Here is a 25,884-nt window from a genome sequence, read left to right on the forward strand (position 1 = left end):
TAAATGCTAGTATTTGGGCGCGTGTACATGGCACTTTTTAAACTAAAGTTTAATGTAACTTTCATCAAAGGCTACCTGATTGACTTGTTTGCTTGCTCCTCCATGAAAGAGGTCGGGATGGTTAGTTTTAGGCAGGTTTTGTACTTTACTTCTGATAAAGATGATGCATCTTCTTCCAGCAAACATATAAGGGCAGATTTTTTAATATCAAGTTGATTATTCCAGTTCGAAATTATATCTTAGTATTGTGATGGAAAGCACTTGAAGCTGGGTGGGGGAGTGAATGTGGATGGATGGTCACCCCTTCCTACTCCTTCTGGCTCAAAGTTTACCAATTCATAGATGTGAGAGTGTGCAACTTGTGTTCCCTCTTAATTACTGTTCATGAGGCTTCTACATACAGAACATTAAAGATTTTCCCTGCATCCATCTGCTCCTCACATGCAGTACTTTTGGATTGCCTGCCTAGATGATTGATGCATGCCAATATTACCTTTGCATTGTAAGCTAGTGTTGCTCAAAGTCTTCTGATCTTGATATTCATGACAAATCAAGCCTAAGCGCTCTAACTTGAAGGAGTCACCTTGATTGTGTTCCAATAGCTCAGTGATTTGTGTTACTCATCAATGTAGCTGTTTTAATACTTCGCAACATGATGTTAAGATGCATGCTCATGCAAAGGTTCTAGTTTTGTGGTGTGTGTATGCCATGTTGCTCTTGATGAATAAGTGTTATTGATCCTCTTGATGAAGACTCTCTTCTCTATCATGTTTACCGGCACAATGGGAAGCTTTTTTTCTTCCGAGTTATTGCCTCTTGTAACTACATTGTATGAATGTCTCTTGTGCTACATTGTGTGAATGTCTCTTGTGCTTACATAATTTATTGGATCTAGTTTTTATTACTCACGCATACAACTTGTTTTTTCTACATTTGAAGCAAAGATTATGCTATCAATGCAAGTGATGTACTCTAGCTTTTGAAGTTTTTGTGGCCAGTTGGTCCACGCTAATTTTTTGTATCCAAAGTGGTGCAATTGCTTGACCAACTATCTTGTGCTCTCTCTCTCTCTCTTTCTCTCTCTCTCTCTCTCTCAGGTTGAGAAGCTCTCTAGTGAGGTGAGCCGACTGAAAGAGCAAGTGGAATGTCTCACATATGAGCTCAAAGAATGCTATGGCGCTATCAAGGGGAGGGGGAGCTCACACACATGGAAGAGCTTACCAAGAGTGTAAAGGCAAAGATTCAAGAGAGTATGGTAGCAACAAAAGAAGAAATTGGATCGATGTAGTAAAACAGGAAGCGGAGAAGGAGTGGACAACAGTGGTCAAGAAACATCGAGCCTCTGCCCCGCCCATCATAGTGGAAGAGAAGAGGAACATTATACATGAGACACTCAAAGAAAAGAAGAAGAGGAAGACTAAGGCCTTACATATTTGCGTCACAGGTATGGCAGAGGGTAGCTCACTCAAAGCAGTGCCATGCAAGAAACTGAAGGTGGAAGGTTCCCCATTTGTGGATGTATGAATCCGAGTCAAGCCTGTTTGTAGCATGGATCAAGTTTGGGAGTGCTGGTAATGGTGTAAGGTGATCGTCTTGGCGAGGATCTTGCAAGTGATCAGCCTGCACTGGCGGATCTCGAGGCAGTCACTACACTCTTTTGGGATGAGGCATATCAGACCCTTGGTCAGGTGCTCAAGAAGCGAGTCTATTTGCATGAACTCATTGAAAGAGGCTGGAAAACTTGTTCCCATGAGATCCCAAAAGAAAAGGAAGAGGGAGAGGGGGGAGGGCTTGAAGCGTGAAGGTGGCTTGGAGAGTGCTTATATAGCCCTGAGCATAGGGAGGCATGGACTTGATTGATCCCGCTACTCTAGAGCAGAGCCTTGTTAGGCAAGCTGATAGTGCGAGGCTTGTGAGTCCGCTGGATATGTGCCATCCATTATAAATAACGAGACCATGCCGAGAACCCAACTCCAGGAGGTGCCTCCCATATCTACTGATAGCTCCAAGGTCCTGAGAAGCCCGCTGCAATCGTGTGCCCTCTTGGTCAAGTGCATGTAGTCTAATAGGGTCCTCAAAGCCATATAAATGAGATTGCTCACTCTTGGTCCTAGCGTTCAAGTCTCCAATGTGGAGAACTTCACCTAGTCCCAACATGGCTGAGATCTCATCAGACAATGATGCCTAAGGGGACTCCTTCCTCTTCTCTACCTGAGTGGTAGGCTGTCCTAACTATCTTGTATAGCATATTGCGAAGTATCGGGTGCAAAGTAGCAAACCGCCACATGTATGTATCCGGTGGGTGTAAGCTGTAGCCTAACCCACAAGTATGTAGCATCCTCATCCCACTTGACTATGCTGATCATACCCTGAAGGTGCAACCTATAAAGGATTGCTACTACTACTGATCCCCGCACTCCTCCTGTCCTATGGGTATGCCACGGTAAAGTTGACTCCCACTGGTATCCAACAGCAAAAGGCAATCCCCTTTCTAAGCTCTGGTGTGTCTCTTGGAAGCCTTCGACATCTAACCACAGAGTCCCATTCTAGTGCCACACTACCATCTTGATGCGTGCAGTCTCATAGACCCCGCACCCATATTTAGGGGTGGGGCCACCTGTGTCGGGGTCAGATCCTCGTCTGAGTAGATTTTCTCCCCCTTAAAGGCTACCCTTGAAAGAAAGAGCAAACATAGGTTGTAGGCCCAAAGCACAAACTGTAGAAGGTTGAGAACAATTGATTATTGCTAAAAATGAGCACGAGGGAAGCCCGTAGGTGCTGACAAGCATAAGAGACTGTTGCAACAGCCAATGACCTCCAACAGATATGCAAGAAGGGGATAAAAAATGAGGGGAAGTGTGTGCTCCCTAATATATCCGTCATATGACCTGGTCGGCCAGTTGTAGCAGGCCAACAGCTGTCATGTAGCGTAAATATGCTATGAAAAGCCTAAAAAATGGTAGAGAAAGCCTAAATAATATCTGCTAAATATGCCAATGCAGGGCCTCATAAAAATGACCAGTACAAGCATGAAAAGGTACATGTAGACCCTTTGGAGATGATATATATTCCAACACCTCCTCTTCAACGCCAGAGGGGCGGTCCTATACAAGGTTGCATTTAAAACCTGTTTTTTATTATTTAGTACTTTTTGGACTTCCGAACGTTTCTAAACGTTTCAAACTTAAAAAAGGTTTGTGTTTTGGTTTCTTCCCCCGTGTCCTTTTTTCTATTTATTATATTCGGCGATCACTTTGTATAGCCCGTTTGCGCTCATGACATTAGACAGATGTGACATTATCATTTGATTTTGATTTATCATTTGTTTCTACTATCTGCTTGAATTGTCAAACTCCAATCATGGTGTATTGAGTATGTCTAGACATTGTTTATGTTGTGAGTGCTAATTTTGAAATTCTTAGTTATTCTGAAATGCTAGAATGTGACGTGTTGACACATCACTCCTTGTCTATCACCTGCCTCCTGAGCATATCCTCGAGCAACAAGGTGGGCTTTGTACTTATCCAAAGTACCATCTGCATGAAACTTGACTTTGAAAATCCATTTCACACCAATCACACGACGATGTAAGGGCCGTGGCACCAAAGACCAAGTGTGATTTCTCTCAATAGAGAACATCTCTGCTTCCATGGCTTGCCGCCACTTTGGCTACGAAAGAGTCTCCTCTGGACTATTAGGCTCATCGATCTCTTGGAGTAACTCATGAGAGCATAATTCACTGTGTGATGAGATGTGGGAGCCTGAGATGAATGACAAGGTCTAGGGGTGGTGGCAGAGATCTGGTTATGGAGCTGTGCATCAGTGAGGCCAGAATCTCTAAAGAGTCGTTGAACCTACCGAGGTAGGCCAGCCTTCCTCTCACATTATGAAGAAGAAGAAGATCCAGTTGCAGTAGAGGACTCATCTGATGTTGTTGGGAGAGGTGATGTAGGAAGCATTGGTGGGGGTAATTTCGAAGTCAAAGCAGGACTCGTAGAGGGACTGGGAGCTGCAGAAGTTGGTGCAATAGGAATTGGTGGCTGTAAAGTAGCAGCGGGCACCGGAGTTGCAGCAGGAGGAGTAGTTGGACGTGGAAGAGGTATAAGATCACCAACATCGGCCGAGAATGGATCATCTAGAAAGTCGGAAGATGCATCAGGTGGAGAGGAGTCGATGCCAAACAAGCTCTCATCAAATCGAGCATCAAGAGAAATGATTATGTCATCAACCTCCGGATCCCAAAAGCAGTATCCTATGGATCTCAGACTATAGCGTGTGAAGATTGTCCTCTTTGTCTTCGGCGCGAGTGTGGTCCTCTTCTAATCTGGGACATGCACATAAGCAACACAACCGAAAACACGTAGATAAGAAACATAAGGCATGTGTCCTGTAAAAGCCTCCTCCAGAGTCATCCCCTCAACCGCTTTTGTGAGAGAGCGGTTAATGAGATAAATTGAGGTAACCATAGCTTCACCCCAGAAAGCAGGAGGGAGACCTCCATGATGCAACAAAGAGCGAGCCATCTCTTTTACGGTCCGGTTCTTCCGTTCCACAACTCCATTCTCCTGAGGAGTGTAAGGAACTGTAGCTTGTCGGTGAATGCCCTTCGACGCAAGGAAGTCATCAAACGGTACAAACTCGCCACCATTATCAGTCCGGAGAAAAGAAATTGTACCCCAGATTGATTTTTCACCATTGCGATCCTAAAGGCATCTGACTTGCGAGCCAGAAAACATACCTAAACTTTGCGAGTGAAATCCACAAGACGAAGAAAATATCAAGCCCCTCCAAGAGACTCAACCTCCATAGGTCTAGCAAGATCTGCATGTATAAGCTCCAGTCTTCAGGTTGCTCAATAAGTGGCCTCCTCTGAAAATGCATCTCGATGATGCTTGCCCATCATGCAGGATGAGCATATGTGTAAAGAGACCTGAGTTGAGGTAGTCCGCTAACAACCCGCTGAGGATGGAACTTCTGTAAGGTAGCAATGGGTACATGAGCAAAGCGAGAATGCCTCAGAGAAGTATCTGCCTTAGAAACCAAAGCCATTAAGGGGGAGAAAAGCTGATGAATATGTGAGTTAGTGTGAGGGATCTGGGAAGAAAAGTTGGTGATATTGTAGAGACCCCCATCATGGACTGCATTTGCAACAACCGAGAGAGTCTTCCTGTCGATCACTTCAATGACTTCATCATTAAAGTACACACCAAGTCCCTTCTGAGAAGCTTTGTACACTGAAAACAGATTTTTGGAAATCTGTGGTACATATGTAAGGTGGCAGCAGAGGAACCCAAAGAAACATTACCAACTATTGGCGTATATGCTATGAGTTATGCCACATATGCTATGAGTAGTGCCACATGTGAACATGGGCTAACCAAGGGCACTTTTCTCCCTTTGGGTTTTTCCTCTTGGATATTAGGTGTGAGGACACCACATTTATTTGTATTTTGATATTGTGGAGTCAACTCTCTTGCTCCACACATTCTATGCATCTTCTTAGCGTGAGCATCAAGCACCATCTCCCTCTCATGAGTGTGCTTGCTGCTGTGTTTCTCTTTGTGTCTCTGTTTCTGTGCAACCCTACCCTAACAGTGGTATCAAAGCTTGGTTGCAGCCCTTTGCTCGTGGAGTTCCTGACGCCCAGCTTCCGGCAGCCTTCTGTTCGTCAGCGACTGTGATTTTCCGTCGCTGCCCAGCCCACCCGTCGCTCTGGGTTTCTGGCCGTCATAGTTCACCATTGCCTCGCTTCCGCCTGTTTTCCAGCACTGCCCGCCGTCGCCGCTTCTCAGCTTCGCTGCCCGTTTCGGCCTCCAAAGGGGGCGGTGCTAGTGGGGAGGGCTCCACCACCGCCCAGCCCACGGGCTGAGCTCGCACCATAGTGAAGTGCCGCCACACTTGTGGCACAGGCCACTTTTGGGCAAAATTTTCGGCCTTCATTCCGTCGCCATGCTGTGCTGCGCCACTCCGTCCACGCGTTGTGCAGTCGCGTTTCGATCCGTCGCCGATGTCGGAAAGCTTCTCGCTGGAGTCCAGTGCTCACGCCGTCACTGTTGTTGAGCCTGTCGCCTAAGTCTCCCCAACTTCTGCAGCCCGCTTGCTTGAGACGCCGCTGCCTGAGCTCCCGCCCTCTGCTGGCCGCCATCTACACCCTTGACACGCCGGCCGCCGTTTGCGCAGTCGTCCACACGACTGACGACTCCCACAGCTCCCGCCTTCTGCATCAGCAGTAGTAGCTCCCTTCAGCAGTAGCAGCTCATCGCCTTCTGCATAGTGCAGCCCGCCATCGCCTACTCTAGCTCGAGCTTGCCGTCTGGATCACCTGTGAAGCCAGCTCCCGGACAGCCCGCCATCAATGTGCATCTGCATACCCTGCAAAATCAGGCTTCCGGCCGGCTAGGTACTGATTTTTTGGTTCAGTTCAAGGGGCTTTGTACATTTCTTGCTTCATTGCAAAAATCAGGTGTAGGCAGCAATGCAGGTTAGCATTAGGGTGCAGGACACAAAGAAAATTTGGGGATTTTTCAAAAATTGTGCTTAATTGCATAATTGTAGTTACAGGACACAGAGAAATTTTGGCCTTTTTTAAAATTAGTGCTTAATCGCACAATTAAAGTTCATTAGTACACATATTTTTGGGGCTTTTGTGAATTATGTGCAATTAACACATAAATTAGCCCATTGGTCCTAAGAAATTTGGGGATTTTCAGCATTGCTTATCTGCAACCTTGTATTTGGGGCAAAACATTTGCACAGGACTCTGTGGTTGCCTGGCATTGCACTCCGGTGCGTTTGGGATTTGGCCTACAGGTGCTTTTTATAGTATATTTGGTTGCACGTGTTTGCATCTATGTTGCAAGAGCTTTCAGCACATGGCTGGAAATACGATCGATATATTTGGGGTTTTGTCCCAAGAGGACAAATTGGATGGCAGTAATTACTCCCTATCGAGTTTCATGGTCCGAAATCTTCTTGTGGCCAAAGGATTATGGGGTTATGTGACAGGTGAAGATGTACGTCCTGTTGACATAACACCTAACACGCCTGGTCGTGGTGCTCAACAAGCTGGAGTACCCACTCCTCCCTCGCAGGAGCAGAAGAGATGGGATACATCTACAACTCAAGCATCGAACTTGGCTGCGGTCGTGACCCTTTGAGAGGGTCCCTGTGTAGAGGATCTGGAATCTGGGAAACGGAAGGAGAGGGAGGGGGAGACGGAAAACATGGAGCTGGAGAACGGGTGCGCTCTTCCAGAGCTAGTATCTGCGCCTTCTGCTCTTCCAACTTGGTACTATGGTCCATGATATTCATTGCTTTTGTCCTTGGATTCCTTTGAATCCTGTTTACCCTTGCCTTTGCCTTTGTTTTTGTTGTTGTTGTTGGAGTTTCCTTTTGCGCCTTTGCCTTTGCCCTTGTCAGAGGCAACAAAAGCAGACTCCCGCCTTGCCTTTTCCGCTAAGAAATAACCGTTTGAAGTGTCTTGTTGACACGTGGTCCCAAGCTTTAAAAATATCCAAAATGGGCACGCGCCCCAAGATGGCCACTCGATTTTGTAAGGCGTGTTCACTGACGCAATCACTTTTGAATTGTGTGGCCTGTACAAAAAATGGCTACTTTAGTGAGGAGAAAAAAAAAAGCCCAAATCGGCCTGCTATTGTGAGGGAAAAAAAGAGGCCAAATCAGCGCATCAAAATGTGAGAAAAAAACCCCAAATTGATGCTCTTTCTGTAGTGAAGAAAAAAGCCCCACATGAGTTCTTTTTTAAGCTCTTCTTTCCTTTTTTATGTTAGAAGTCATCTCCTGTCTAGATTTATACACCAGGGCGTTTGTTGTGGGTGTGCCCGCCCTTATGAGGTGTTTTCCCATTTTTCCCCACTCTCCGCATTTTTCCCCTATTTTTTCCCATTTTTCTGAGGCTTGGGAGGGCTGCCAGGTGATGCCAGGAGCACCCCAGTGCTGGCCGACTCCATGTTGATCAGTCGTGGGCTACTGGGCTGCTGGCCGACTGGATTTCATCAGTCGTGGGCACCTGTTTGCTGGCCGACTGCATTTATGCAGTCGTGGGACCTTTTTATCAGTCGTGGGCATTCTTTCTGCTGGCCGACTGCCCTCTTTGGGAGGTATATATAGGCCCCCAGCCCCCATACCTTATTTGTATCATTTCTCGGGATCTTCTTGTGTATATAGAGCAGAGTTACACGCCTACATCTCTCTCTCTCTTGTGCTGTTTTTCTGCCTGCGTTTTTTGCTCTCGTGTTTCCAGATCTGGTCATCATCTCCGCTGCGTATTCTGACATGGTATCAGAGCCCTAGGCTCTAGATAGGTCTTGGGATTTGTGTGAGCAAGAGGGGGACTGTTTTGTGGCTGATTGGTGGACTGTTTTGGGCTGATCGGGAAGAGAAGGTGCAAGAGGAAGGCGGGCTGATTTGCTGGACAGCCACTTGCAGGTTTTAGTTCTTCTTTGTTCCCACCGACCCACCCTTTTCAGAGTACATCCCCGCTAGAGTTCTGTTCGACGGAGGACAGTACGGTGGACCTCTTCACGAAGTCGCTCTCTCAGGATTTGCTCAGGCGGCACCCCAGCTCCCAGTGGTTGGTTACACAGCCAGGAGCTGAGAGGGGGTGTTAGAAGTCATCTCCTGTCTAGATTTATACACCAGGGCGTTTGTTGTGGGTGTGCCCGCCCTTATGAGGTGTTTTTCCATTTTTCCCCACTCTCCGCATTTTTCCCCTATTTTTTCCCATTTTTCTGAGGCTTGGGAGGGCTGCCAGGTGATGCCAGGAGCACCCCAGTGCTGGCCGACTCCATGTTGATCAGTCGTGGGCTACTGGGCTGCTGGCCGACTGGATTTCATCAGTCGTGGGCACCTGTTTGCTGGCCGACTGCATTTATGCAGTCGTGGGACCTTTTTATCAGTCGTGGGCATTCTTTCTGCTGGCCGACTGCCCTCTTTGGGAGGTATATATAGGCCCCCAGCCCCCATACCTTATTTGTATCATTTCTCGGGATCTTCTTGTGTATATAGAGCAGAGTTACACGCCTACATCTCTCTCTCTCTTGTGCTGTTTTTCTGCCTGCGTTTTTTGCTCTCGTGTTTCCAGATCTGGTCATCATCTCCGCTGCGTATTCTGACATGGTATCAGAGCCCTAGGCTCTAGATAGGTCTTGGGATTTGTGTGAGCAAGAGGGGGACTGTTTTGTGGCTGATTGGTGGACTGTTTTGGGCTGATCGGGAAGAGAAGGTGCAAGAGGAAGGCGGGCTGATTTGCTGGACAGCCACTTGCAGGTTTTAGTTCTTCTTTGTTCCCACCGACCCACCCTTTTCAGAGTACATCCCCGCTAGAGTTCTGTTCGACGGAGGACAGTACGGTGGACCTCTTCACGAAGTCGCTCTCTCAGGATTTGCTCAGGCGGCACCCCAGCTCCCAGTGGTTGGTTACACAGCCAGGAGCTGAGAGGGGGTGTTAGACGTCATATATGTCTAGATTTATACACCAGGGCCTTTGTTGTGGGTGTGCCCGCCCTTATGAGGTGTTTTCCCATTTTTCCCCACTCTCCGCATTTTTCCCCTATTTTTTCCCATTTTTCTGAGGCTTGGGAGGGCTGCCAGGTGATGCCAGGAGCACCCCAGTGCTGGCCGACTCCATGTTGATCAGTCGTGGGCTACTGGGCTGCTGGCCGACTGGATTTCATCAGTCGTGGGCACCTGTTTGCTGGCCGACTGCATTTATGCAGTCGTGGGACCTTTTTATCAGTCGTGGGCATTCTTTCTGCTGGCCGACTGCCCTCTTTGGGAGGTATATATAGGCCCCCTGCCCCCATACCTTATTTGTATCATTTCTCGGGATCTTCTTGTGTATATAGAGCAGAGTTACACGCCTACATCTCTCTCTCTCTTGTGCTGTTTTTCTGCCTGCGTTTTTTGCTCTCGTGTTTCCAGATCTGGTCATCATCTCCGTTGCGTATTCTGACATGGTATCAGAGCCCTAGGCTCTAGATAGGTCTTGGGATTTGTGTGAGCAAGAGGGGGACTGTTTTGTGGCTGATTGGTGGACTGTTTTGGGCTGATCGGGAAGAGAAGGTGCAAGAGGAAGGCGGGCTGATTTGCTGGACAGCCACTTGCAGGTTTTAGTTCTTCTTTGTTCCCACCGACCCACCCTTTTCAGAGTACATCCCCGCTAGAGTTCTGTTCGACGGAGGACAGTACGGTGGACCTCTTCACGAAGTCGCTCTCTCAGGATTTGCTCAGGCGGCACCCCAGCTCCCAGTGGTTGGTTACACAGCCAGGAGCTGAGAGGGGGTGTTAGAAGTCATATATGTCTAGATTTATACACCAGGGCCTTTGTTGTGGGTGTGCCCGCCCTTATGAGGTGTTTTCCCATTTTTCCCCACTCTCCGCATTTTTCCCCTATTTTTTCCCATTTTTCTGAGGCTTGGGAGGGCTGCCAGGTGATGCCAGGAGCACCCCAGTGCTGGCCGACTCCATGTTGATCAGTCGTGGGCTACTGGGCTGTTGGCCGACTGGATTTCATCAGTCGTGGGCACCTGTTTGCTGGCCGACTTTTTATCAGTCGTGGGACCTTTTTATCAGTCGTGGGCATTCTTTCTGCTGGCCGACTGCCCTCTATGGGAGGTATATATAGGCCCCCAGCCCCCATACCTTATTTGTATCATTTCTCGGGATCTTCTTGTGTATATAGAGCAGAGTTACACGCTTACATCTCTCTCTCTCTCTTGTGCTGTTTTTTTGCCTGCGTTTTTTGCTCTCGTGTTCCCAGATCTGGTCATCATCTCCGCTGCGTATTCTGACATTTTATTGGACTCCCTCTGCACTTCAAATCCTCTCCTTTTCTTTCCATAGCCTGTGCACATTCTCCCCTTTTCTTTTTTTGTGTTTGCCCCTTTCTTTTCCTTCCCCATTCTTGTAGGTATTTCTTTCACTCTCATGGCATCTAGGTAGCCACATCTTGAGAGAGAGAATGAGAAGGAATTCACCCAGAGTGACTATTGGTGGCAGCAGGTGGATACGATTAATAAATATGACTCCAAGAGAGGTGGGGCAAAAAGATTTCGTTGCCGACATTGTGGTTTGGAAAGAGGTGCTGTTCAAAGTGGGTTGAAGCCAATTCGCTTGCCTTGCTAGGGTTTGGCATAGGTAAATGCGAGAAGATTGCTCCAGCAGATGCGCTAAGAATGGAACGGGAAGCTTCACTTCTTCCCCCTCCACCAAATACTCGGCGCAAGGAGCATACAATAAGTGCTTCAACTTAGAATTCAACTTGTCACGGCACTCCTGTGTAAGTGCTACATTTGGCCATCCACCCACTTCTTTTTATGCTGCATCATCTCTTGGGAGTGGAAGCTCATTTGATATGCCTACACATGCTCCTCCCAAAGGAAAGGCTAGGCAGTCCACTCTTCACACAGCATGGCATCCACAAAGAAAGGCACATGTTCATGTTGCTGAAGCAGTCCACTCTTCACACCCTCTTATGATGCCTTGAGGGAGAGATTGCTTGAGAATGAGATATGTAACATGACTACTATGTGGAAGCGTGCTTAATGATGATTAATGCAAAACAATAAAGACTAATGCTCATGACATAGAGAAGTAGAGAGAAGGAGAAGAGAGAGACTCTTTACCTAACCTACTCCTATATATTACTGAATGAATGAGTAATTACAATGATTGTCATCGATCCAATGTTGATCTAGACTATGAATGCTATGAATGAACTTATGCTTATTGTCCCCCACTGTGCGTTAATGGAAAACACTGATTTGGAGATGCACTTGGCTGAGCCAAACTGTTAGATTGCTTGTCCTTGGTCATGGCTCTGCTATCTCTGTCTTTGAAGGAATAGAAATGACCATGACTTGCCTTTATATAGGGATTTGATAACAAGTCGTAGTCAGGTCGGTTTTCACTTTTGAGCCCATAAAAAGTCATCAAAATGTGTTTATATTGTGCCCATAATATATCCCAACCATCAAAATGCATGTCTTGGGCACCTCCGGGCACCTATAGGGCCACCAAATTGGCTCCCAACTGCCCATATACGACCTCCAACTTTGCCCTTAAGGCGGTTGTAAGGAATAATCATGTATACGTGGCTCCGGATTAAGGTGTGCACTTGAAATTCCCTCCTGCTAAACTTGGAGCTGGGGTGCACATGATGCGCTTTTGCTCTATGCTATTGATTCGATTGCGGTCTGGATCTCCCATATGGTGTCTCCACCACTACCTCCTCGGGTACTGTGGGGAATGGAAGTTGCCCCTTTGCCTTTGAAAGCTCCATTGGCATGGTAGACTCCATGAACACCTCAACAACTGAAGTACTTATCTTCTCCTCCTCGTCAATGGAATCGGAGATAATTGTGGAAACCTCACAAACTGTCACCTCCTCGATGGCTATGATGATCTCGGGAACTCACATGGAATTTGGAATTGTTTGTGGCTCTGCATGCTCGAACAATTGTACCTCTTGGTTGATCTCAACCTGCAGATCCTGTTGGAAGGTTGGCGATTTCGAGCGTGTGATCTATGGCTAGAAGGTGCCTTGGATTATCCCATAAGTGGAAGCATGGGAAGTTGAAGAGCCATGTATAGGCTAGAGTGGCACCTTGTCATAATCATCTCCTCCGGTCGATGTTTTGGGAGGCAGCTCACCGGGAGATGGGAGCCTGGTGGAGGGATGCTGTAGTGCCCGTTGGGGGTGTTTGTGGAGCTCGATGGTGATGTGTCTCCTACGTGCGTTAGTCTTTCGTTGCGCATTCTGACATGGTATCAGAGCCCGGGCGTGTGTGGTCTTAGGCGGCTCAGGCGTGTGTGGTCCTGGGCGACTCCCTCGCGCCTCGGTGGCTTGCGGAGCTCGAATCAAGGGAGGATGTTGGAAGTTTGGCGATTTCGAGCGTGGGATCTATGGCTAGAAGGTGCCTTGGATTATCCCATAAGTGGAAGCATGTGAAGTTGAAGAGCCATATATAGGCTAGAGTGGCACCTTGTCATAATCATCTCCTCCGGCCGGTGTTTTGGGAGGCAGCTCACCGGGAGATGGGAGCCCAGTGGAGGGATGCTGTAGTGCCCGTTGGGGGTGTTCGTGGAGCTCAATGGTGATGCGTCTCCTACGTGCGTTAGTCTTTCGCTGCGCATTCTGACAGATCCGACACGGTTTCTAGTGCCTCTTTGGTAACCCTTTGTCCTTGGTCTTCTACCGTGGTACTCTTGTCCTCTTTCTTGGTCTTCACCACACTTGCTTCCATTCGAGTACTTTGACTCATCATGGCGAAAAGCTTCTTTATTTCTTTCCAGTACTCTTCTTCACGTCTCTCATCGTCTTTTCTTCTTTGCCTTGATGCTTCTTTACATTGTTCCCTTCTTTGCCTAGCTTCTTCTTCACGTTGTACCCTTTGGCGATCTTGGTCTTCACATGCTTGTTGGTAAATCTTTTCCCTTTCTTGGGATTGTTGTTCGAACATTGCCCAACTAGCTTCACTTTGCCTTTTCATCAAAGCGAAAATATCCTGTGTGGTTTCCATGAAGAAATGCTTTTTGTTTTTTTGCTATAGTCAGCCCAAAACCCCTAAAACTAGGCTTCTACATGCATCCTAGACACCCTAGAACCATGCTAGACTGAAATAGACTTTCTAGTACTATACTATGCTGACAATGAGCAAAAAGCTGATGTAAAAAGACTGATTTGATGGAAAAATGCAAACTCTAGTTTTGCTTGCAAATCCTAAAACACAAACCCTAATTTGCTGATTTACATGTAAACCCTAGCATTGATGAGAAACTTTTCCTAGGAACAACCTAGACATGCTCTGATACCAATATAACATGACTACTATGTGAAAGCGTGCTTAATGATGATTAATGGAAAGAATAAAGATTAACGCTAATCACATACTCATGACATAGAGAAGAAGAGAGAAGGAGAAGAGAGAGACTCTTTACCTAACCTACTACTATATATTACTAAATGAATGAGTAATTACAATGATTGTCATAGATCCAATGTAGATCTAGACTATGAATGCTATGAATGAACTTATGCTTACTGTCCTCCACTGTGTGTTGATGGAAAACGCTAATTTGGAGATGTACTTTGTTGATCCAAACTATTAGATTGCATGCCCTTGGACTTTGACTCTACAATCTCTGTCTTAGAATGAATAGAAATGACCATGACTTGCCTTTATATATGGATTTGATAGCAAGTCATAATCAGGTTGGTTTTCACTTTTCAGGCCATAAAAAGTCATGAAAAATGTCATAAAATGTGTTCATATTGTGTCCATAATATGTCCCAACCATTGGTGCATGTCTTGGGCACCTATAGGGCCACCAAATTGGCTTCAAACTGCCCATATACGACCCCTAATTGCCCTTAAGGCGGCTGTAAGGAATAATCATGGCTACGTGGCACCAGATTAAGGTGTACACGTGACAAGATAACATCCATCAATGAAGCCATTGCACCTGTGAAGGAGAAATGGAGCACGTATGGGGTCTCTTTAATGGTTGAGGGGTGGAGTGATATACGCAACCATTCATTGGAAGGCGTTCTTGCAGCATGTATAGGGAATCCACTCTACATAATGTCTACAGAAGCTGGGATGAGACAAAAAAATGCTCTTGTGCTATGTGAGATATGGAGTGAGGTTGTTGAGTATGTGGGTCCACAAAATGTGGTTAAATTTGTTTCAGATGGTGAGAGTACCAACAAGGCAACAGGAACCTTATTGGAGCAGAGGTACTCACACATTACATGGAGTCCATGCATGGCACATTGTCTCAATAACTGACTTAAAGACATTGGAAAGTTGGATTTGGGTTAAGGCCACCATTGACACAGGCAAAGAGGTTGTTTCTTTCATAACCCACCACCATTACTCTCTTGCATTATATCGCAAGTTTGCAAAGAAAGAATTATTGAAGTACTCCGACACCCGCTTTGCATACAATTTCATGATGCTTCACCGTCTCTTTCATGTGAGACCAACCCTAAAGTAGATGATGGCATGCTTTGATTGGGAGTCGTGGCCTACTCATAGGCAAGCACTTGGGCAACTTGCTATGCTACTATCACACAGGATGAGTTTTGGCTTTCTGTAGAGTATCTTCTCAAGTTATGTTGACCGATTGTTAGAGTTGTGAAGCATGTGGATGGAGATGTGCCTTACATTGGGAAGACTTATGAGGCCATGGATAGGATGGTTGAGAACATCCATTTGATAGAGACTGATGCAGATAGAAGACAAGAATTGGAGGATCTTGCAGTGAGTGGGAACCAATATGATTCTCCACTACATACAGTTGCCTATGTGTTTGATCCAGAGTTTTAACTCAAGGGAAGACAGCAGTAGGCAGATGGTGAGGTGGTACGTGGTTGGAATGCCACTTTGAAAAGGTTGGTTGGTACTCCAGAGGAAAGGCGCAAGGTGAAGGATCAGCTTGCAAACTACCACAACAAAGAGGGAATGTTTGGATGGAGTGATGCACAAATTGATAGGTTGAAAGCTAAAATTTAAACCTTTATTTGAATCTATGAACCTTTATTTGAAGTCTAAATGTGGTTTTTTAAATTTTTATGTTGTAGGTTTCATGTTGGTGCTGTCACTTGGTGGGAAGACTACGGCGTAGGAACGCCAGAGCTTCAGCACCTGGCCATTCGTATTCTGGGGAATGTGTGCTTTTCATTATCTTTGGAGCGTTTATGGAGTACCTGTCACATACAGTCAAAGAGAAATCACCTTGGGAGTAAGAAAGTAGATGACCTCATCTTTTTCAATACAAACTTGCGTTTGCTAACAAAGATGAAGCATGAGTACATGCATGATAAGTACATTGGCTTTCATACATCGGAGGTAGATACAGGCTCTATCATTGGTGATATGTAGTTGAGGAGGCAGAGGGCGATGGTCCAACACATGAAGATGGCATGGAAGAAGCTCCACCAGAGGAGCAGCTTCAAGAGGATGAGGTTGTTTCTATAACATAGAAGAGCCTTGAGAAGTCAGGACTTAGGACTCTAGAGTCTAGACACCAGAGAGTAGCTTCCTTTTGGCATTTGATTACACTTTTTTGTAATACATGGGACTATTGGCCACCTTCTAGCTCATGGCTGGCATAGGCAGCCAGTCGGCATGAGCCACCAGTTGGCAGTTGGCAGCCTACGAGATGTTCCCATCTAGTAGTCGGCCAGCATATACTGCAATTATCAGCAAGTTGTGGAGAGTATAATAGGCTAGTAGCATATTGGGCAGCATTGTAGACATGCGCAGCAATTAAATGCTATTATTAGCATTTTTGTCCAAATAAAGCAGGCTGACAGCCTCTCAGCCCACCGAGACGAGCAGCTTGAAGTCCATATAAAAGCAAGTGCCTAGTTCTCAGCCAAATCATTCAATCATCAAATCAGAATTCGGTCAGAGAGCTTCTAGAGCTAGTGTGCTTGAGGCCTAGATCTTCTTGCATACAAATAGTCAGTCTTCCTCCTCTCCAGGCAACATTGAAGCCTCTCTTCAACATTCAGCCAGCATATGTGCTGTCCTACAGCTATCTTGGACTTGCATGAGTGTCCCAGAAGAGTCTTTTACAGTGCCCTTGGATTGGTGGATTCTCAGCCGACGTACGGTCTTCCTCGTCCTTGCGTTGGGCAGTCATAGCTCTTGTTCTCAAGCATTGTACAGGAGTTCTTCAAAGAAGTAATACAAAGCAAATACTCCTGCTTGCAAGAGCGGGCCCTTCAGTGGGTATTTGGGACCCACTACTCTGTTGTCTACATTCTCTTCGCTCTCTGTTCTTAGTGATTGGATGCTAAAGATCTTACCAAAGTAAAGGTTTAAAGAAGGCCTTGTTGCCTGTAACCATGGTCAATTTCAGTGCATGTAACACTGAAAGTCCTCGATCGAGAAAGTACATTTGTGGGTGGTGTCAGCGGTCGGGGCTAGGGATGATGGAGTGGCTGCTGTAGAGTCATCCATATGGGATGTGCTAGGTGCGAGACCACAAGAAGGGGAGGTGAAGCCAGACGGGGTTGGAGGGCGAAGGCTGGGTGACGGGAAAGGTACGACAAGAGGGAGGAGAGCCAAAAGAGAAGGGGGGGGGGGGCAGTATGCGAAGAAGCCGGAGTGGCAAGGCGGGAGCAGGGCAGGCGATGGCGGGGAGACAGGTGCACGAGGACGGTGGGCGGAAGCATGCAGGCGGAGCCTGAAGGAAGGGTGGAGAAGGGCACGGGAGTGCAGCAGAAAATTGGGGGGGGGGTGGCTAGTTCACGCAGGGCTCCAAGCATGGATTGCAATTATGCATTAGAAGGAGCTTTAAGCTATCATCTATAATATTTTAATGAAGTGGATACACTCTTTTTAGGACAACTTTTGCGGTATGCGTAGACAGCTCTTCTTTTAAGTACTTCTGTATTGCATCGGATCTTTAGGTTCATGTCGGTTGGAGCTGATGCAAGACTTCGATTTCAAAATAAGGAAAGGAAGGGATCTACTAACACGGTGGTGTATGCCTTAAGCCACATTGGTTTTGTGGACATGCTGAGCTTCACAGGAATTCAGTTTGCTCTTTTCCATTCTCTCCAAGGCCTTTGTAGAGATAATCTATCTTTTGGTGACACACGTCTTCGAATCCAATGGACAGCTCCAAGGGGCTAAGTGTTTCCATGGATTTCATTCCTGAGTTACCCAGGACCAGGAGAGGATATGCTGCCATCTGGGTGATAAATGATCACCTAAATAAATTGGCAAGGTTCATTCCGACACAAAGCATGGTAACAGCTTTACAACTTACAAGTTGCCCAGTTATTTGTGGAAAAGCTGTCCAGTTTGTATGGTTTGTCATAAAACATTGTCAGTGACCGTGCTTCCAAGTTCACAAGCTACTTCTGGTGAGTGGTATTCAAGAAATTGAATACAGAGCTGAACATGAGTTCAGCAGATCATGCTGAATTCGATGGCCAAGCGGAGGGGGCTAATGAGACACTAGAGAGTATGTGTCGAGCTTATAGACAGCTTGATTAGGAAGATTTATCTTCCACATGGTGAATTTGCAGATAATAGTGCAAAGCGTGCAGCCACTAAGTTGAGTCCATTCATAATTATGTGGGGATATCAACCTAGAGCTCCATGGACTGTTGGATTGCAAAACGTTAAGGTGCAAACAACGTTGGACTTCTTGGAAGAGCAACAAGAGATGATGTGCTTTGCAAAGGAAAGTCTCAGCTAAGCTCAATCATCAAAGAAGTTTGGCTTTATGGTGCTTTGCAATTTATTTCGGATCTATTCCCATTTTTTGTTTAAAGAATTTAGGCTTTATTCTTCATTTAATCATCAAACAGCCACAATCTCAAAGATGCCCAATGTCCCGTGGTTGTAGGGTGTACTCTGGTAAATAATATTTTCACAGAATCTGTGTTGTAGCCAATCCAAAAATCTTGCAAAGCTTTTTCTGCTGGGATGTGTAATGATTAGTCCTTGATGTGCATGAAGAGACAGTTGTGAGTTGCCCTTCTTTCCTTACTGGTTATCTTGAATTGTTGCAGAGGACTGTGATGGAAGATAGTGATTTCGCTCCATCATCAAAGCTATCTTCCTCATCTTTATCTCAGACAACCACCGAAGGCTGTTACCTTCCTTCCTCAACTTGGATTTCAAACGCACAGCTTTCCCAGATGTCACTAACACAGTTTGCTAATCTTGGTGGAAAAGTGTTGGCAGGATCTTATTTTCCAATTAGGGGCCAGGCAGATGTCATGGGAACACATATCATGATGCCAGGTGATGAGTCAGGTGTGGCTTTGGTAGTCCCCTTCCAACAAAGTGATGCAGTGAAGCCAGAACTTACATCAAATGCCACGTTGCCGTGCAATGCTCATCATGAAAATGTAGGCAGTCATATGCCAGCTTCTGTCAGCTTACCTCATCAAGGCTTGCTTCAGGCCAGTGGTAATACTACGGGTGCTGCTGTTAGTTTGAGTGAAAGTTTGCACAAGCTTCAACATCTTGCTTTAAACACTTCACTTTCCTTGGATGCTTTTTGCCCTCTTGAAAGAAAGCTTACAAGGGACATGCAGTTATCAAGTCACAACTTGGCGACACTTTCTGTAGGCATGCCTTCTGATAGCAGCTTCTCAGAAATTAACATTGCACAGGCATCATTTCTGCCAAGGCATGGAGTCAAGCTGCAGTCTGAGAGCTCCTCAAGTGGTAAGCCGGACAGATATAAACTCGTCAGTACAGGATCAACTTCTGAACAAGATGACATGTCCCACTCCCAAAGTGGGATTGCTGCAGCTTCATGTTGTGAGTGCAATGAAGTAACGGGCCTAAATGCTCCCGGCACAGAGCTTTCTCTTTCCATAGCGTCAGTTGTGGACAATGGAGCCGAGCAAGATACTGAGAAATCACATTCTTTTCTCAGTACTTTGAATGGCAGTGCACAGACAATAGCTGACAATAGTATTGAAAAGTCTGTTTCCAGAAAGGACGAGATGTTTCTTAAATTGGTTCAGCAAGTGAGGGAGTTGGAAGTGCAACTTCAAGAACGAAAGGAATGGGCACAACAAAAGGCCTTGCAGGCAGCATGCAAGTTTAGCAAAGACATGTCTGAGCTCAAGTCACTAAGATTGGAGCATGAGAAGATTCTGCGTTTGAAGAGGGATACACAGGCTCTGGAAGACGACACAATGAAGAGACTCACTGAAACGGAAAGTGAGCTTCGAAAAGCAGGTGCTGAAGTGGATCAAGCAAACTCTACTGTACGGAGGCTGGAGACTGAAAACGCAGAGTTGCGAGCGGAGATGGAAGCAGCTAAGCTAAGTGCAGCTGAATGTAATGCCAAGTGTCAAGAGGTTATGAAGCGGGAGAAGAAGTCATCAAAGAAAATACAAGCATGGGAAAAGCAGAAGGCAAAAATGTTAGATGAGATTGTGAAGCAGAAACAGCAGACTGCTCGAGTACAACAGCAGCTATCAGAAGTTAAAGCGCAGCAGCATGAGGCAGAGGTTAGTTGTAATTTGTTTTATTTCGATAATCTGGGATTCCTTGCAGAGTATTCTGTTGCTTGGTGAGCTAAATTTCTTGGATGTAAATTCTTTTTGCAGATGAGGTGTCGGCAGGAAGAAAAGGCCAAGGAAGATGCTGTCTTGCTTGCAGATGCAGAGAAGTGGGCAAGGGAACATCTGGAAGCTATGGCAAAGAGGGGAGAAGAGTCATGGCGTCGAAAAGAAGATGCTGACTACCAGCGACACAAAGATGACATCCAGAGACTGGAGAGCGAACTTGAGCAGCTGAAAATAGCTGCAGAAGCGTGCAATTCAGAGTTTAGTGCAGGACTCCTTTCGCAGTCAACAGACACAAATGGCTTGCAAGTTTTGAAAAACACCAGCACACAGCTTTTGCAAGAGCTTTCAGAGCTGCAAGATTCAAGAGATATTTGTCCAGATCGTGAATGTGTCATGTGCATGTGTGAAGAGAGCTCAGTAGTTTTCCTTCCTTGTGCACACCAAATAGTGTGCGCCGAGTGTAATGATCTTCATCAGTTGCGAGGAATGAGGGATTGCCCATCATGCAGGACAGTGATTCAAGAAAGAATTCACGTTTTTGGTGCAAGAAGCACGTAATAAGTTCTCATTTTAGAGGCTGTAGTGGTCAAACAGATCAATCTGAATAAGTTTTGTGAACTCACATCTAGCAGCAGGCCTGCATTTTGAGCAGGTGCCATTGTTGGCATTGAATGCTTGCCACAAGTTTATATGCTAGGAAGTATCTGATGTCTTCACCTCTACATTTGATAGCAAGAAAGTCTGGTATGGATGTTTCAACTAATTGTATATGTGGCTGTCATGTATGATCCTAACAGTCAACATACGTATAGTTATGTGGAGTAAATGCCAAGATATTTTGTGTCTCTCACTTGGGAGGCACATTCTGCATTTGTTTTGGTTATAAATGTGGTAAAATTACATTGGTGACACTTCCACACCACTAGAAATGTGTAAGAGGAGTGTATAACAGCCCGAAAAGGTGCACCCATCATTGCTCAAGAAAGTGAGTTGTGTGGGAAAGGGTGGTTTTTGTATATCCTTTCAGTCCAGTCCAAAGCAGCTGGCCAGCAACTTGTAGGGGTCCCCAGTGGCAGGCTGTCAGCTATCCTTTTTGGTCTGCAGTTACGCAGACATGTGGAAGGCTTGTGCTGGCCCGTTGCCCCTGCTGAACTTTTCTTCTCCTACACATCACAGATGACCATGAATGGTTAATCCAAGCATTGCAGCAAAATGATCAAAGTTGAAGAGAGCACCATGCCTACCTTGACGCAGAGGCCACGAAAGCTCCTCAGCTTGTGTGACATGGATGAAGGCAAAAAAACATGTTTAACTTGGAAGTCCTGCGGTCCAGGATTGTTCTTTTAACAGTGGACTTCCTTTCCGTTCTTCTGTGGACTTCAGCGTAATGGGGAGGATGTATAATAAAGTGATGATGATGTTTCTGAATGACTCGGAGATGACTGGGTAATATGGCTCCTTTTCGCTGAAAACCTGGTTTTTACTGGTAATTTTACCCTGAGGATGCAAGACATCATTTCAGCTGGTTTTTAGATTTTGGTAATGAATTGATGCAATAAATCATCACGCTGGGACGCGCTCAGGTTGACAGTTGCATGTGGTCATCTTTTTTCCTTGACCCTAATATCTGTCATTTTGCGAAGGATATTTTACCTTTGCAAAGAGCTTGTTTGGATGAGAGAGAGAGAGAGAGAGAGAGAGAGAGAGATGGAGTAGAGAAAGGCCAACCCAACCGTCACAGTCTGGTCACTGGCAAAAAGTCGGGCCACTGCCTCTGCAGGTGAGCACCGTTCTGCAGGGAATCTGACTAGGCGTTTTCTCATTCGCCAGCGCGTCTCCATCTCCTCAGCAGGTGAACATCATTCTGCACAGAATCTGATTGGGCGCTTTATGATTCACCAGCACATCTCCATCTGCTCAGAATATGAGCTATACGACTGTGACGGCTGGGAACGTCCACCAGTCGGCCGTTTTTTTGGAAAAGGCTCCCGGCTGCCGCATTGCCTTTTACTGGGAAAGCAGACTCCCAGCGGCCGTTCCCTACTCCGTCATGGCCATGGGGGAGTGGAGCATTCTGCATTAATGTTGATAGCCAAACCAATAGAATTATCCCCTACCAGCAAGCTGGAAAACATTCTTCACCATCATTGCAGCCAAGCCAATAGAATTATCCCCCATCAGCAGGCTGTAAAACATTCTGCACAGATAATTGCAGCTAGATAAATCCCATCATCCCACAGCAGCAAGCCGCAGAATTAAAATTGATGATGACAACTTGGTGAACCAGATATGAATTCCCTAAAAAAATGTGTGCTGATTTTGTGGCTGAGATCTTCTGTGTTACCCCTGACCACGATGGGGAAGGGAGTGGCCTGATAAATGCTGTGAGAGCTAACGCAGATTCTTCCATTGAGGCTGAGACTGTGTGAGTCGGCACTGTGATCCCTAAGGGCTTTCAAATCTATGTTTCTGTGATGCAAAGTGTCCCGTCATTTACTTCGTTGATGAATGCTAACGTGGCCTTGACCACTGTCTTGTGAAAGAAGAGTTCCACATGTTTAGCCTTGCGCCAAAGGAACAAATGCATGCACAGGGAGCACATTAGCGGGCGCCAAGCGAGTAGTCGAGCCAAAAGGGCTCCAACCAAGCACCGTTCTGTCGTGGTGTTTGTGGGCTCCTTCTGTCGTATTCTGTCGTATCGCTTAGGCCTAGAATCATAGAATGCCGTGTTCGTGGTCAAGCTGCACATTAACCTGGTGATTCGTTTTCTATGTTTAAGGTCCCTCATTAATGTGTGTAGCCCGAACATGGATGTGATTTTAATATTGTTTCATGTAAACCTTGCTCTAAGAAAATGTTACCTTGTTCTAAGAAAATGTTATTTGAGGTCTAAACAATCCCCGAACAATAATGTATGACTTGAAGATTTGTATATGAAACTCTGCTGTTGTGTTTGTGAGATTCGTTCTGGATTTTTGTGTTTATCACTGCTTGGTCTCTCAAGCCTTCCTTGCCTACACATATTCACAATTGCAAGTCTATAACAGAAGATAACAGAGAAGACTCTAGAGTGCAGTGTATAAGCAGAAGTCTTCTCTACAACAGAAGATAACAGAGAAGACTCCAGACACCTAAGCAGAAGCCTAGATCCTCTGTAGGACTGGCTAGAATCTACTCCGAGAACTAGTATATCTTCTCAAGAAGGCTCTAGCACAACAATGACTTTTTTGGAAGAGTTGCTACATGTAGGCATATTTATAATTGAGCGGGTGAGGGCAGAGTTAGTTGAACTGTTCACTCTCCAGAATAAGGTGGCAGCCTTGGAAGCAAATCAGGCAGCATTGCAACGAACTGCCAAAGCTCTCCGATAGGATGTTATCTAGTCCATGCAGGCATTCTACTCAGCCATGTAGATAAAGCCAAGGCAGAGTTAGTTGAATTGTTCACTCTCCAGAATAAGGTGGCAGCCTTCATGCAGCTTTGCACAACAAACTGTCAAAGCTCTCCGATAAGATGTTATCTAGTCCGATGCAGACGAGGCTGGTGCTGGCGGGGCAGGTGCGTTTCGAGGAACAGGAGGATTCGAAGATTTTTCACCTGCAGAAAATCATGCGTCAGTACCTCATGGCCAAAGCACAGGAGTTGGACTTTCAAATAACTCAATGTTCAATATCATGATAAAGGAAAGTGCTTATTAGTAAGTATCAGTATAAGAATATTCTTATTCGAGAGCAAGACAAGGCATTTATATACAATGTTAAGATGCTTAATGATGAGGTTCTTACATTAGTAATGGCTAATCAAGAGTTGGAAAAGATTAATGTGGAGATGCTAGAATAGCAAGCTCTGGATGCTGGGAAGATTAAGCTCTTAAAGAAGAAGTCCACACTGCATTGAACGAACGAGCTCCTTGTAGCAGAACAAGTTGAAGGAGAATCATTGGCTTAGATATATTCAAAATGATCATATGGAAGAAGTTAAGGCACATGAGGAGGAGAAGACGAAATCTTATAAAGCGCATGCCAATTGGCCGCACTCTTAGGTAGAAGGAGATTTCCCTCAAAGACACCTTGTCATGGGGTTGCAAGGCTCGTTCTGGCCTCAAATGGGTATGGAAGCTGCATTGAGAATGCAAGTTTTTGTTGCGGTCTAATATGGTTCTAGTCAGGTGATGTGGTCAGTTTGGTCCATTTGGACTAGTTGTAGGGTGGCTGGCATTGGCCGACCTACAATACAACTAACTGTGGATACTATATATAGACTAGTTTTGTAGTTCTAAAATCTATCTAGGATTGCCATCAAAGCTCCTTGTTAGAGCGCATGTTAGTCAGTAACTTTGGTTAATTTAAAATTATTCTCCATATCTTTTGCTTAAAGGTTGTTGTCTTGTGATCAAGTTCCACTTAGTGTATTTTTGTCATGGGGTTGCAAGGCTCGTTCTGGCCTCAAATGGGTATGGAAGCTGCATTGAGAATGCAAGTTTTTGTTGCGGTCTAATATGGTTCTAGTCAGGTGATGTGGTCAGTTTGGTCCATTTGGACTAGTTGTAGGGTGGCTGGCATTGGCCGACCTACAATACAACTAACTGTGGATACTATATATAGACTAGTTTTGTAGTTCTAAAATCTATCTAGGATTGCCATCAAAGCTCCTTGTTAGAGCGCATGTTAGTCAGTAACTTTGGTTAATTTAAAATTATTCTCCATATCTTTTGCTTAAAGGTTGTTGTCTTGTGATCAAGTTCCACTTAGTGTATTTTTGTACATGCCCATGGGTTGAGTATGAGCCAACTTAAACATAAAAAGCACTCATTTATCATGACCCTAATTTGTTCTTATATAGGGATAGTTATTCCTTACTTTGATCTTACATATGTACAATTTATCTAATTTGACTACAGTTAGACCCTTTAGTATGACCCCCTGATTTAACCTAAAAGTTGAAACCATAAAATTACGAGGGATACCTTCATGATATGTGACTACAGATATGGAATGTCCTAATATCATGATCTATCTAATGTGTTAAAAAGCTACATCAATTATATGACTTGAAGGATTTAAATTCCTAATTTGACTACAGTTAGACCCTTTAGTATGACCCCCTGATTTAACCTAAAAGTTGAAACCATAAAATTACGAGGGATACCTTCATGATATGTGACTACAGATATGGAATGTCCTAATATCATGATCTATCTAATGTGTTTAAAAGCTACATCAATTATATGACTTGAAGGATTTAAATTCCTACGTATATGAATTTGTGCTAATAAGTAACCTGAAAAGGATTCTCCACCTTGGAATTTTTGATTCCCGATTGTTAGACTACTCAGGGTGGGATCGTCGCTCTAGCCATGTAGTCAAGTAATAGCACCATGACAATGTGCACGTGTAGGATGAAGCACCACCAACAGGTGAGACATAAGCTTGACAAGGAATAGGTGGTTGTCGAGAGATTGAGGATTTCTCTGAAGTTGTCTCTTAGGAGTTCTTGCAAGTGGCTATGTTGATTGTTGAGAGGGGTAGCATTCCCATTAAAATGTGTCACTATCATCTGAACTATATTATTGTAATTAGGTGAAAATGGCAGTATCAAGTGTTTTTACTCATAGCAGTTTGTAATTTCTCTCTCAGTTCTTCCAAAAGATCCCGCTCACCACCATTCAGTGCTGATGAAAAGCTTAATGGCAACAATTATTCTCTTTGAAAGTTTAAGCTTAAGGCTAAACTTTTCTCCTATGAGCTTTGGTGCACATCATCATTGGTGTTGATGTTCACCCACCACTAACAAGGGATGTAGATGAG

The 25,884-nt window shown here is 45.3% G+C and overlaps 1 protein-coding gene across 1 annotated transcript in view; it reads left to right on the top strand.

Annotated features, from left to right (window-relative positions):
* LOC147603832 (MND1-interacting protein 1-like) overlaps positions 1 to 20,964 on the top strand; it is a 21,417-nt gene extending 453 nt beyond the window's left edge. The window contains exons 2-3 of the mRNA XM_086795840.1: positions 18,557 to 20,017; positions 20,117 to 20,964. Coding sequence (XP_086651966.1) covers positions 18,566 to 20,017; positions 20,117 to 20,635 — 1,971 coding nt within the window. The 5' untranslated portion in view covers positions 18,557 to 18,565 and the 3' untranslated portion in view covers positions 20,636 to 20,964. The remainder of the gene's footprint in view (positions 1 to 18,556; positions 20,018 to 20,116) is intronic.
* The last annotated feature ends 4,920 nt before the right edge of the window (positions 20,965 to 25,884 follow it).

The sequence above is a fragment of the Cibotium barometz genome, chromosome 63 (genome assembly GCF_041138505.1).
Source record: "Cibotium barometz isolate CiBa-2024 chromosome 63, ASM4113850v1, whole genome shotgun sequence".
In the NCBI taxonomy this organism is placed as follows: Eukaryota; Viridiplantae; Streptophyta; class Polypodiopsida; order Cyatheales; family Cibotiaceae; genus Cibotium; species Cibotium barometz.